Source organism: Heptranchias perlo, chromosome 12, assembly GCF_035084215.1.
Source record: "Heptranchias perlo isolate sHepPer1 chromosome 12, sHepPer1.hap1, whole genome shotgun sequence".
Classification (NCBI taxonomy): Eukaryota; Metazoa; Chordata; class Chondrichthyes; order Hexanchiformes; family Hexanchidae; genus Heptranchias; species Heptranchias perlo.
Window position 1 is genome coordinate 33,120,996 of NC_090336.1, and position 14,590 is coordinate 33,135,585.

Consider the following 14,590-nt stretch of genomic DNA (forward strand, 5'->3'; position numbering starts at 1 on the left):
TGTGCATCTATTTTCTGAATCAATCTGTTTTGTGGTACTTTATCAAATGCATTTTGAAAGTTCATACATACAACATCTACTGCACTACCTTCATCAACTCTCTCTGTTACTTCATCAAAGAACTCAATCAGGTTAGTCAGAATCAATTTGTCTTTAACAAATCCGTGCTGGCTGTCCCTTATTAACCTATGCTTCTCCAAGTGAGAATTGATTCTGTCCTTGACAATGGTCTCTCGTAACTTTCCCACCATTGACGTTAGACTGACTGGCCTGTAGTTACCAGGTTTACCCTCTCCCCTTTTTTGAACAGGGGTGTAACATTTGCAATCCTCCAGTCTGCTGGCATCACTCCTACACCCAAGGAGGATTGAAAGATTGTGGTCAGAGCTTCTGCTATCTCCACCCTGGCTTCCTTCGGCAACCTAGGATGTATCAATTTGAAGAAACAAAAAAACCGAAACATTCAGATATATAAAGAACTACTTGTTAAATATTTGAAATATTCTGGCAGGTAAACAGAGATATTAGGGATATCCATTGGGGTGATTTCGAGTTCTGGATAGATGATCTTCAATAAGTATAATGGTCTTTTCTTCCAATCTTGATTTTTCTGAACTTCCCCTGACTGTAAATGCACAAGTGCGCCCTTTGGCTCAGGAGCAGAAATGCTGCTGCGTTTTCGCGACCGGTGGGCACCGCAGGGGCTGGAGTGCATCCTGGACAAGAATAATAAAATTATAATTCGAACTTGTTTTGGTTTTTTCTTTGGAATTTTTGCACACCCTAAACCCCCCCCCCCTCAACCTTCTTATAAAAGGGGGGGGGGCTAAAAACACAAAAAAAAAGTCACTGTTGTGATACGATTGGATGTCTTTCAGACAGACCATCAAGCCATAATAAAAAAAAGAAAGCAAAAGAACTGCTGCTGCAGGTCCTCAAATGGTTAAGGGCTGGTGCGTTCGATGATTCGACAGTATTTGTAGTTCCAGGCTGGCGCCCAGGAGCGATTAATCAACCCGAGGCACTATCGATCGACCCGCTCGGTTTCACTGGAAGAAAACGGCGCGGACGCAGCAAAATGGTCGGTCGGTCGGTGGGGAGGGAGGGAGCGAGCGGGCGGTGGGCCTGCGAGCGCCGGCTGGTCGACCCAGCCCGCGGTTACGGCGCCGTTTAGTAACGAATGATTCGGTTCGGGCGGTACCGATTCCTCTTTTCTTGTCCCCCTCTCTCCCCTCCCCCGGGCGGCGACTTTTGTGCCGAGTCATGTTGCAGGAAATGGAGCGGAGGCGCTGCCTTTAGGCCGTGGACCCGGCCCGGTCCCCGACACCGGCTACAGCTGCGTGGTCGGCTGAACGCTTCTTTGTTTGGGACGCGGATGAGCGGCCGGTTACTCGAGAGCGGGGACAGGGACGGGGAGCGGAGGCCTCGGTTTCTGATCATTCGCGATCGGTTGGCTGGAAGCGGCCGGACCGGCCGATTGGGCCTCACAGCGACAGTTCACATTCGTGCCGCTGCCCCCCCCCCCCCCCCCAAACACGGACAACGCGTCAGCGTTTTGGCTCAATTTATACTTTTAAACAGAGTTAATCTGATCGCGATTTAAGTCACAAGGATTGAGTGTGTCGGGGTAGAAATGTTCAGTCTCTGTGTGTAGAGAGAATAAAATCTCGGCACAGGTTTTCTGTCAAACCGGGTGAATGAGGACACGCTGCAACATTTCTTTTGTATCAACGAAATGGATGTAAATTAGTTTTGGAGGCTGAGATATGGTCGACGAGGGTGGGGCGTCGGGCGGTTGTTGCTACCTGAAGGACTGGACTGAGACATTGTAACGGCTTTTTTCATCTTTCTTTAATTTGGGAACACTTGTTCTCTTTCAGTGGATCGGCATATTGGTTTCTTTTGGTAGAATATATAATACAACTTGATGTTACATAATACTTCATCACATCCTCACTGGTTCACAGCCAATTAATTACTTTTGAAGTGCAGTTACTATTGTTTTGTAGTCTAATGTGGCAGCCAATTTGTGCACAATATCCCACAAAGAGCAGTGAGATAAATGACAAGTTAATCTGTTTTTGGTGATGTTGGCTCAAGACACGGGGAGAATTTCCCTGCTCCTCTTTTGCAATTGTGCCAAGGGATTGGTCCATGCAGATTAAAATCTAATCTGAAAATTACACTTCTGACAATGAAATTTTAAATAAATGAAGCCCCACTATACTGTGTAATGGAATGATGAGGCACATTTATTCCTGATCTCAGTTTTGTTGCTGTGCAGCAGTGACAAATTAAGGCTGGATGTTCCCCCCTACAGGGAGCGTTGCTTTGGGACACTGTTGTATATCTTCTTGAGACTGGTTTTAGAGGAGATGTATATGATCAGCTTTCACAGACTTGATAATGTGTTGTGCAGGGTGACCAGAAACAAGAATGGAATATCCCACCTTGTGCCCTCAAAGATGAAAAATAGACACATCCATGCCATAAATATGAAAAAATGTTTACTTTCTGATGTAGTTAAATAACTTTAATCTTAACAACCAACAGATTCCTCTTTATGTTCCCCTTTTAATTTCTTCACCTTTCACATCCCCCACCATCATGTCACCGTATCATTCTCTGATATTATTCCATGAGAGATTGCAGCTTCTGGTTCCTCATGCAAGTTGCCATTTTCCTTGTGTGAGACCAGACAGTAAATGTTGGCAGGTTTTTCAGCTATAGGGTGTCAGAGCTGAGACTTGTTGTCCACACAGGTGCACTTCCGAAAGGGTTTAACAATGAACAGGAATGCTTATTGATTCAACAATTTTTCTATAGAGTAGGGAGATGAGATACAGTATGCTCATAGCTACCTCATGTAATATCTGCTTAGTCATTACAGGTATTGCAAAGATGTGTATCTGTGAGATGGATGCATTTTTACAAATTGTACCGAAAGTATACTATCAATTAAAATCTGCAAATATCTCAGTTGAGTTCCTTGATATTTTGATTCTTTGGCTGTATATGCTTTTATAAAGGGTTTAGCAGTAATGTTCTGTCACACTTGGTTCTAATGGATTAGTGGCTGTTAACCTTAAAGCTTCCCCAAATGGTGAGTTTTTGATCTGTCGAGGTGGAGGGATTTTGTTTCCTCCAAATTAGACAGTGAGTCAACCTGCGCCACTCTTGTTTGCCTTCTGGTTATAGGTGGGTCAGCTTTCAATGTTGGCATTGGTGCCAGCATACCCAAAGAGGGGCCAAAATAATTTTGGGGAAAATGTTACCTTTTTAGCTTATGAAAATATCCTGTTTTTTTTTCTTTAAAAATATCCAGTGTATGTGAGGTTGCTTGGTTAATATTTTGGTTGGTTTTCAATGAATTTAATAGTCTAAATATGCCATTCAGAGTGCAAGGCTTCTAGTTGTTTTTTGTATCTTCACACTCATCTCTAGTGCAAAATAGTGGAAGAATTTGGCGGCTGATTAACAGTCTCACAGGCTGCAACGTGAACGCACCTTCCATGGCCATAACCTTTATACCATATTTGTGCAGCAGAATTGAGGAAACAATCTCCTGCATTAGGAACTGGCAACATACCCTGTACAATAAATTATTTTCCAGTCTTTAGTTGGGATGAGATGACCGAATGAATGTTTGTTCAAGGCAATTTTTCGTACTAAAGTTGATAGTTTTTATTAAACACATTTAATGTGATGCTTTCAGAAATGTTAATATGCTGGTAACTTTTATGGCAGTCAGTGCAAAGGAAACATTGATTTTAGTGATTTTGGATTTCTAGCATGTGGTGATGCTTGTATTAATTCTTAGGGCTTGACAGGGTAGATGCAGGGAGGATGTTTCCCCTGGCTGGGGAATCTCGAACTAGGGGTCACGGTCTCAGAATAAGGGGTAGTCCATTTAGGACTGAGATGAGGAGAAATTTCTTCGCTCAGAGGGTGATGAATCTATGGATTTCTCTACTCCAGAGGGCTGTGGAGGCTCAGTTATTGAGTACATTCAGAACAGAGATCAATAGATATTAAAGGTATCAAGGAATATCAGGATGGTGCAGGAAAGTGGCGTTGAAGTAGAAGATCAGCCATGATCCTGTTAAATGGCGGAACAGGCTCGAGGGGCCGGATGGCCTACTCCTACTCCTGCTCCTATTTGTTATGTTCTTATGTTCCCCCTCCCCATACCCTAATTGAGTAACTGCATTGCTAAGACTTAATGTTTCACCCTGGGAAGAGTTGTGAATGCTTTTTCACCTCCCTCATCTGAATTATTTCTGTACTTAAATCTGTTTTAGGCTGCATTTACACTGCTGCTGTAGCGTTGGTGCGAGTGATTTGTTTTGCACCTATTTTTAAATTGTGCAGTATAAATCTGGAGTTGAGGCCCAACTTGACTCTGAAGCAAAGTGGAGAAAAATAATCTGCTATAGAGACTTCCCTCCTCTTTGCTCTGGAGTCAGGTCAGGCTCTGGCTTTACATTTATATTACAGCTAAAATGAAACAGTTCAGCACTGATGCTGCAGATTTGTGTAAATCCAGTCTTAGTCTGGGTTGCTTTGCATCCTGTTAGGCAAGTTAAATGAGCCATTCTCTTTTAAGAGCATTAATGTTTAGATTACACAGTTATTCTTGGAAACTATGTATTAGAACATAAGAAATATGAGCAGGTGGAGGCCATACGGCCCCTCGAGCTTCAGTCAGATCACGGCTGATCTTTGACCTCAGCTCCACTTTCCCGCACAATCCCCATATCCCTTAATTCCCCTAGAGTCCAAAAATCTATCGATCTCAGCCTTGAATATGCTCAATGACTCAGCATCCACAGCCCTCTGGTAGAGAATTCCAAAGATTCACAACATCTAAGTGAAGAAATTCCTCCTTATCTCAGTCTTAAATGGCCAAACCTTTATCCTGAGACGATGCCACCTCGTTCTAGACTCTCCAGCCATTTTTTGTACTTATGTATATATTAACATTTTATGATATTGTTACTGGGCTAAAGGGAAATCAAAGAAACTGGAGCAACCGTTATTTATGTTCCAGACTGGCTTCCAGTATGTGGGTGTTAAGGCTTTGTACCAGGATTATCATTTAATTATTGTGAGATGTAAACCGGAAATCTGTTTCTGCATTTGTTAAGAATGCTGGTGCGTACCTGCAATAAGGTACTTGTGCTTTGTAATAACTTGGTCGGTATTCATTTGAAGATCTATATTTGTGTTCAGTACATATATACAACTTTTACATTTCTTCTTCTTATAGTTCCGTAATCAATATGACAACGATGTCACAGTTTGGAGCCCACAGGTAAGAAAAGTTACATTCTGGGTTACGTTCTACTTGATGTGTATATCTTGTAGTTTTACAAGGAATTCAGATTATGTTGTAACCATAGATGCAACTTTGACTTCAAATTACTCACATGCCTCCATTATTTTGTGCTATGAAGTTGAGTTGTTTTCTTTCATTTTTGATCCTTCGGCATGATAGTAGACAGCAAAGATGCTTGATGGCATCCTCACTGAACAATTGTGGCCTAATCAGTAAGGTTGAATAATTAAATACAGTTGATGATTGGAAATAAATCATTGCACTTCTTACGGCAAAATAGGTCCAAGTTTTTTTTAATGAGCTGTCATCTTATGCAGTGAATCAGTGACTGTGATGCAGTAGAAGTATTATAGTGGATTGTTTAATTTTTTGATGCCATGTTTAGGAATATGTAAATAGGTAACATTCTGAACTTGTGAATTGAACAAACTGCTCGTACAACAACTTGAATTTATAAAGAGCCTTTAGGCAAATGTCCTAAGGCGCTTCACAGGAGCATAATCAAATAAAAATTGATACCTAGCCAGAAAAGATGTTCGGATGGGTGACTAAAGGTTTGGTCGAAGAGGTAGGTTTTAAGGGGTGTCTTGGAGGAGAGAGGATAAGGGTGGGAATTCTGGAACTTCGGACTTAGATGGCTGAAGGCATGACTAATGGTGGGGCAAAGGGAATGGGGGATGCACAAGAGGCCAGAGTTGGAAGAATGCAGAGTTCTTGGAGAGTTGCACGCTGGAGGAGATTAGAGATTGGGAGAGGTGAGAACATGCAGGGATTTGAACATGATTTTAAAATCGAGGCGTTGGTGGACCGGGAGCCAGTGTAATTCAGCGAGCACAGGGGTGATGGGTAAACGGAACTTGGTGCAGATTAGGATACGGTAGAAGAGTTTTGGAGGAGCTCAAGTTTATGGAGGGTGGAAGATTGGAGGCTGGCCAAGAGAGCATTGGCATTGTCGAGTCTGAAGGCAACAAAAGCATGGATGAGGGTTTGAGCAGCTGTTGGGCTGAGGCAGGGGCAGAGGTGGGCGATATTACGGAGGTGGATGTGAGAGGTCTTTGTGATGGAGAAGATATGGGGTTGGAAGCTCAGCTCAGGTCAGATTGGATGCCGAAGTTGTGAACAGTTTGGTTCAGCCTGCGATAGTGGCCAGGGAGGGGGATGGAATCAGTGGCGAGGGAATGGTGTTTGTGACCGGAGTCGGGGGGGGGGGGGGGGGGGCGGTGGTCCCCGAAGTCATTGGCTTTGGTCTTCCCAATGATTCATTGGAGGAAATTGCGGTTCATCCAGGAATGGATGTTGGGCACGCAGTCTGACAACACAGGCAGTGGAGGGATCGAGACAGGAAGTGGTGAGGTAGAGCTGTGTGGCGTCAGCGTACATGTGGAATGTGGCGTCATGTCTTCGAATGATGTTGCCTAGGGGCATGTAGATGAGAAATAGATGGGGGCCAACAATGGATCCTTGGGGGCTCCAGAGGTAACAATGCGGGGGCGGGAAGAAAAGTCATTGCGTGTGATTTGGCTACAACAGGAAATGTAAAGTGGAACCAGGCGAGGGCAGTCGCATTCACTTGAACAATGGAGGAGAAATGTTGAAGGAGGATGGTATGGTCGACCGTGTCAAAAGCAGCAGAGGGGTCGAGAAGTATGAGGAGGGACAGTGCACCACGGCCATATTAACAGAGGATGTAATTTTTGACTTTGAAGGCAGTTTCAGTGCTGTGGCATGGCAGAAACCAGATTGGAGCGGTTCAAACATACGGTTGAGGGAAATGTGCACAGATTTGGGAGGCGACAACACATTCCAGGAAACATGATTCTTAATTTTAGTTTGAAATGTTCCAAATGAAAATTGTAAAATTCCTTAGTTGAGAGGGAGATGATGTTTTGAAATACTGTATGAGCCAATACTGATGTAGACTTGTTATCTTAGCTTCCAAAAATTTGTACTCAAGCTAATTATTATTTTGTTCTTACAGGGGCGTATACATCAGATTGAATATGCTATGGAGGCAGTGAAACAAGGTTCTGCCACTGTGGGGCTCAAGTCAAAAACTCATGCTGTTCTGGTAGCTTTGAAGGTAAAAATGTGGATAATATAATAGTATTAAATAAAAATGCCTTCCTGCAAACGTGAAGGTGTCGACAAGAACATGTACTGTTCAGCCAATTGTTTACTTCCTGAAGAAGGTGCACTGTGTTTTCAGTAACTTTGATAGGCTGCTGTGAAGGTGCCAAAAATCAGAAATGAGAAAATGCTATTGAGGGGCTATTTTTGCATACAAGATCATGATGAATTTTTGATTGTCACATGAATAAGGACGAACTAAAATAGAAGTGTGACAACATTTTTTAACCTTATGAGGGATTGATGAAATATATATAGTATTTATAACACAGAAACAGGCCATTTGGCCCATTCGGCCTATGCTGGTGTTTATGCTCCACACGAACCTCCTCCCACCTTACTTCATATCAGATACTATGTCAGTACGCGAAGGGTTTAACACGTGATCTGTTTTATTCAAACCTGCATATATAGTTTGATAATGGGAAAAATAGTGGTTTGCATACCATTATTAAAATGGACACAATATGCTGTTTTATTCCTTCAGTTGCTCCTTTCATGTTTCTCCCTTTCCTCTTTCTTGATGGATTACAATTCAGTTATTGTGAGCAATCTTCCACAGCCTGATTCAAGTGGTTGTGCTTAATGTGTGAGCCTCAAGGTAGTGTTTCAACATGGGCACTTTCCCAGCAGAGGTCATTGGGGAGAAATCAAGAACAGAAGCTCTGGTCAAGATTTACCCTCCTTAACCCAAAAATGTTGAAACAAGCTTAAAAACGAGATAGTACAGATTAAGGAACCAACCTTTTAGCCTGTGAAGCTCAGACTGCATCATGCATTACCATTGGGTAATCAGAGGAACATGTTGTATTAAAGCTAGCCTTGTGCCATATGATTATTGTACAAAATGTTCCCAATTCTAATCACTATCCAATGTATCCCAGCTGGCAAGCGGGTTTGTGCCAATGTCACACGATGATAGGGCCAACCGACTTGTGATGCTTCCATGGTCAGATAGATCACTGACATTCAAATGTTCAGTATGTGTGATGAATGCCTGTATGTCGGGAACCTGATCCCAACCTGAGCTGCCACCTTCAGGAGACGGGAAGAAAGTGAGATTGTTATGTTACTGGCCAAATCTTGGCTCTTTTTCTCCACAGAGAAGTGCTTCCTAAGACCCCTTTTCCACCACCACGCCTCAAATACCAAGACCTCATTGGTTTCTTCATTTGTAAGATTGAGACTATCCATGTGTCTGCCTTCATAAGATCGTAAGAAATAAGAACCTGCTCCACCATTCAATCAGATCATGGCTGATCTTCAACCTCAACTCCACTTTCCTGCCCGATCTCCATATTCCTTGATTCCCCTCGAGTCCAAAAATCTATCTATCTAATCAGCCTTGAATATACTCAACAACTCAGCATCCACAGCCCTCTGAAGTAGAGAATTCCCAAGATTCACAACCCTTTGAGTGAAGAAATTCCTCATCATCTCAGTCCTAAATGGCCGACCTCTTATCCCGCGACTGTGCCCTCTAGTTCTCGACTCTCCAGCCAGGGGAAACAACCTCTCAACCTCTACCCCTTCAAGCCCCCTCCATATCCTTGGCTTCCATATCTTCCTATTTCTTTCCTTACTTACCACCCACTCTTTCTTTCCTCTTTCCCCACCCCCCCCCCCATTCCTCTCTCCACCCTTTAAATTGTTGTAATTCAGCATAAGCTTTAATTGTATTCATCTTTTGAACCATTTGTTTTGTAGAGAGCTCAGTCAGAATTGGCTGCTCATCAAAAAAAGGTACTCCATGTTGACAATCATATTGGCATCTCCATTGCTGGTCTCACTGCTGATGCTAGGCTGTTGTGGTGAGTATTTGTCCAGTTGATTTATCATGGTGTTAGGTACATTATTGATGGTAAATGTGTCTAGAAATAACATTATACCTTCTGAAATGGGACATGAAGCAATTATTTGCAGTTTCGTGAGTAAGTAAACTGATTCTTGAAAGTGAAATATAAATGGTGGATTTGTATATAGTTCCAAAATTTAACTTTTCCCCCTTGTTTCATGTCTTCTTATTCCATTCCCTTTCCTCCCTGCTGCCACACATAGTTTGCCATCAAAGAGTAATGTTGTCATAGAATGAACTGTCTGCTACTTGTTCAAAATAAAGAGAGGGAGATTTCCTCTTTAACTTACCCCCCAAGTAGTAATGTTGATATAACGTAGAAACAGGAGGTCGATCAGCATCTGAAAGAGTAAGATGTGTTAATGTTTCGGGAAAGGAGTCTTGAATTGTGCTTGCTTTTTTCAAAAGTCTTACTCCACTTTTGCTTTGGTAAGGGAGAAAATGTGGAGGCACATTTGATAAATTGATAATGGGGGAATAAGTAAAAGACTTGGGGGGGACAAAGCTAAAATAGTAACACTTTATGTCTGATCATATTGCATTTCAGTGCATAATGAGGTTACATGCTATTGATAACCAGTAGCTTTTCTAAGTGCTTTATTAGTTGCTTCATGCGTACTCTGACGGTCTCCGTGCTTGTGAATTGTAATGCCTTTTTTCCCTCTTCTCTACAGCAACTTCATGCGTCAGGAATGTTTGGACTCGAGGTTTGTGTTTGACAGGCCTCTGCCAGTATCGCGTCTAGTGAGCCTGATTGGAAGCAGTATCCTTAAGACAAGCACAGCTTTTCTGTCCATTAAATAAGTTTAAACTTAATTTTCTTTGTTTTTACATCCATAGCTAACATAGCAATTAAGTGTTCTGTGCTGTTAAATTTATTTAAATTTCCAGCAAATTTTGACGAGTTTAAAACATTATTCTTGACTTGTTGTAAACAATTGTCTTTCATGTAAAATAAATGAACTAGCATTCAAATTTAAAAGTGTCTAATTTTGTGTTTGCGTGAGGAGTAGGATGATTCTTTAACCACCTTTATCTAGAAACTCAAATTCCTACACAGCGATATGGAAGGAGACCATATGGTGTGGGATTACTCATTGCTGGTTATGATGTAAGTTGCTATCATTGCTTTTTTGTTAACCTCATTTCTGAAGACAAACTGTATATTTGAAACAAGCTGGATTAATTCCAGTCCAGAGTGAGACCTGATCTTGCACCACTGCCCAAGCTCATGAATCCTGCTTTCATTTTAATACTATCTGATTGATTGGCATTATTTTATCACTAGCAATAATCCCTGGGATACACAAGTAACCTATTTATTTTAAATGGTTTACCGCCTGTGTTAAAGTAACACCAGGTGGACATCCTAGGCCACAGTGTCTTAGAAAGGTCCTGCTGTGTCAGCTGTCTGATTAAACCAACTTTTCCTTTTCATCTTAAGGATATAGGCCCTCACATTTTCCAGACGTGCCCATCGGCTAACTACTTTGACTGCAAGGCCATGTCAATTGGTGCCCGTTCACAGTCTGCTCGAACTTACCTGGAGAGACGCATGGATGAATTCCAGGATTGTAAGTGTGACAAAGCTGGTGGTGTTGTGTTTCTCAGGTGTCAGATTTTTACTCATCATTGTTCAATCTGTGTTCTCTTTTTCTCTTTCTCTTTCTCTTTCTCTCTCCCTCTCCCTCACAAGGTAATTTGAATGAATTGGTCAAACATGGTCTGCGTGCCTTGAGAGAAACACTCCCTGCTGAACAGGATCTTACTACAAAGGTATTTTTCTTTCTGTTACAATGAAGTGCTGTACAGTGTAAAACTGTAAATCTAATAAAACTATATGAAAATTATGGCCTTTGGCTGCCTTGTTTCCTTCTTCAGTATAGGCCACAGGCTTATCTGGAGCGGCTATTAAAAATGTTTTCTCTTGCTGAGATGAAGCAACAGCCTGTTGTACAGTGCTTCATTTGATAACCTGTCCAAACTTTTCCAATGATAGAGAAATTGACATTTGAGACTATGAATCTGATTTGGCTGCTTTTGTTGGGATTCCAGCGTTTATGGCCAGAGCTGTCAGGTCAAATCTTTATAAAAATTCATGTTAGCAACACTTTTTTTCTGTTTGCATTCTGAGCTGTTGCATGTAAAAATGTGCATCAGTATACAAGACGAACCATAGCCTGACTATAATATCAACCATAAATTTATTTTTGCATTGTCTTTTTAGTTGCAGTACTTCAACTTGAAATGAGATTTAATTTAAAGAAGCTTTCTGCAAAGCTGGAGTAAATTTTCCATTAAAACATACAGTATCTGTAGGTGTTAATTTAAGAATACAGAACTAAATTGCGTAGTAAAATTCTGCAACTTCAATTTAGTCTGGGAATTTGAACTGTCACTGTTTTAATTGTTGGACTTAATGTGTAGTGTTATCCTATTGATATTTTTTTCTTTGCCTGTCAGAATGTCTCAATTGGAATTGTGGGTAAAGACATCGATTTTACCATTTATGATGACGATGATGTTGCATCATTCTTGGAAGGCTTAGAAGAAAGAACTCAGAGAAAGGTAAATACAGAATATAGTATTTTTGAAGAATTGTAAGAGCTTATTTGCAACCGTATTTTAAACTCCTGTGTTACATACTGTGGAGATGCCGGTGATGGACTGGGGTTGACAATTGTAAACAATTTTACAACACCAAGTTATAGTCCAACAATTTTATTTGAAAATCACAAGCTTTCGGAGGCTTCCTCCTTCCTCAGGTGAATGTCAAGAAATCCTCGAACCCTTCGCATTTATAAATCACAGAACAATACCTGGTGATTACAGATAGTCTTTCCAACTGCCCGTTGCCAAGGCAGTCAAAGTGTTCAGACAGAGAGGTGTTACCTACAGGGCCACCGAATATAAAAACAACCAAAAAAAAAGAGAGAGGCAGAAACATCCGGAAGGAAGAGAAAGACAGCAAATGACCCGTTATATTAAAAACAGATAACATTTGTTCACTGGTGGGGTTACGTGTAGCGTGACATGAACCCAAGATCCCGGTTGAGGCTGTCCTCATGGGTGCAGAGCTTGGCTATCAATTTCTGCTCGACGATTTTGCGTTGTCGTGTGTCTCGAAGGCCGCCTTGGAGTACGCTTACCCGAAGGTCGGTGGCTGAATGTCCTTGACTGCTGAAGTGTTCCCCGACTGGGAGGGAACCCTCCTGTCTGGCAATCGTTGTGCGGTGTCCGTTCATCCGTTGTCGCAGCGTCTGCATGGTCTCGCCAATGTACCATGCTCCGGGGCATCCTTTCCTGCAACGTATGAGGTAGACAACGTTGGCCGAGTCACAGGAGTATGAACCATGTACCTGGTGGGTGGTGTCCTCTCGTGTGATGGTCTTATCTGTGTCGATGATCTGGCATGTCTTGCAGAGGTTACCGTGGCAGGGTTGTGTGGTGTCGTGGACGCTGTTCTCCTGAAAGCTGGGTAATTTGCTGCGAACGATGGTTTGTTTGAGGTTGGGTGGCTGTTTAAAGGCGAGTAGTGGAGTAGCGCTATGGCCATCCCCACACCTCCAAGGCGGCCTTCGAGACACACGACAACGCAAAATCGTCGAGCAGAAATTGATAGCCAAGTTCTGCACCCATGAGGACGGCCTCAACCGGGATCTTGGGTTCATGTCACGCTACACGTAACCCCACCAGCGAACAAAAGTTATCTGTTTTTAATATAACTGGTCATTTGCTGTCTTTCTCTTCCTTCCGGATGTTTCTATGTTTCTGCCTCTTTTTTTTTGGTTGTTTTTATATTCGGTGGCCCTGTAGGTAACACCTCTCTGTCTGAACACTTTGATTACCTTGGCAACGTGCAGTTGGAAAGACTATCTGTAATCACCAGGTATTGTTCTGTGATTTATAAATGCGAAAGGTTCGAGGATTTCTTGACATTCACCTGAGGAAGGAGGAAGCCTCCGAAAGCTTGTGATTTTCAAATAAAATTGTTGGACTATAACTTGGTGTTGTAAAATTGTTTACAAGTGTTACATACTGTAATTTTTGGTCAGCTGGGTGTCTGACACTTGCAGAAACCTGTCACCATGCCTCAATTTCTAAATCAAACTACTGATAGGTCCATTTGCGGTTTCTCTATGCCTGGTATGGAGAGCATATTTCTCTCTGTAGGGTCATAATCTACTTTTCTAAGCTCAGACAACTTGGGCACAGGTTGCCAAGAGTCTTGGGGACCCCAAAGTATGCATGGAGTATTGCTGGAGTTTAATTGGCTAATACCTCACAGCCCACCAGCACAGAAAATTGTAAGCTTCTTAGCTGACTTGGGCCACTTTATCTTGAATGATATTGGTTTGCCTAACCCCAATCCTAACCTTTTTATTTGATAAAACTGAATTATAGTTTGGGCACATTGAATTGGAAGGGCATTCAGTTGATGATCTGCTCCTGGTTCTACCAACGAGCCAGCCTGCCTGATCAAACATGAACAGCTCCCTGGGTATTGGGGACCTGTCTGTTTCAGGTATCATATATTTGAGTTTTCCATAGAAGATTCACTCTGTTCCAGTCGTGGATGTGATGTGTTGTTTTGGAACCGTTTTGATCCTAAAGAGATCCTGTTTACTTGGAAATTTAATCATAAATTTGATTACAGATCGATTCTAGTGTAAATTTCAGGTACAGTCAAAGGTTTTTAAATATTTAATATTGCAGTCTTTTTTTAAATCTCATTTTCTACTCATCCAGGATACAAATTCAAATTGAGCTGCAGAATTTTTTTTAACTTTACTAATCTAATGAAAATGTCTTACAGGTCGCTCCATCTGATGACGCACCTCCATGTGAAAAACCAGAAGAACCAATGGAGCACTAATCTGTTGACCTATTTTGTGCTTTGTAACTACATTTTCAGCACAGCAAAGGCAGGGCATTTGAGCACGCTTAGATTTCAGTAAACGGGGATAAACATTACTGTCATTGGTTATTTTCTATAAAGATTTTGTTACCTATCGACCATAAACCAACTGTAAACCAATAAACTCTTCATGTATTACCAAAAGTTGTAAGTTTCTTGTTTTTTGGGAAAAAATGCCTAATGCTTGGTAAGGCAACTTATACAGTGAAAGTGATGCCTCTTATTTAAATATAGTTCCAAGAACTTAAATGTGCTTGAGACTTAAAATTTATTTCTCAAAACAAGGTGTTTGTCTGCTGGCGATTCAATGGGCAGTGTATCCACCAAATGTGGTACTGAGCCATACAGACTA

General features: G+C 41.8%; 1 protein-coding gene across 1 annotated transcript; it reads left to right on the top strand.

The window, feature by feature from the left end:
- Window positions 1-996: 996 nt before the first annotated feature.
- psma1 (proteasome 20S subunit alpha 1) lies at window positions 997-14,382 on the top strand. The gene is made up of 10 exons (XM_067993912.1): window positions 997-1,081; window positions 5,270-5,314; window positions 7,317-7,418; window positions 9,173-9,276; window positions 9,995-10,083; window positions 10,361-10,431; window positions 10,765-10,894; window positions 11,017-11,096; window positions 11,784-11,888; window positions 14,137-14,382. The coding sequence occupies exons 1-10, from the start codon at window positions 1,079-1,081 to the stop codon at window positions 14,194-14,196; spliced, it is 789 nt and encodes a 262-aa protein (XP_067850013.1). The 5' UTR covers window positions 997-1,078; the 3' UTR covers window positions 14,197-14,382.
- The last annotated feature ends 208 nt before the right edge of the window (window positions 14,383-14,590 follow it).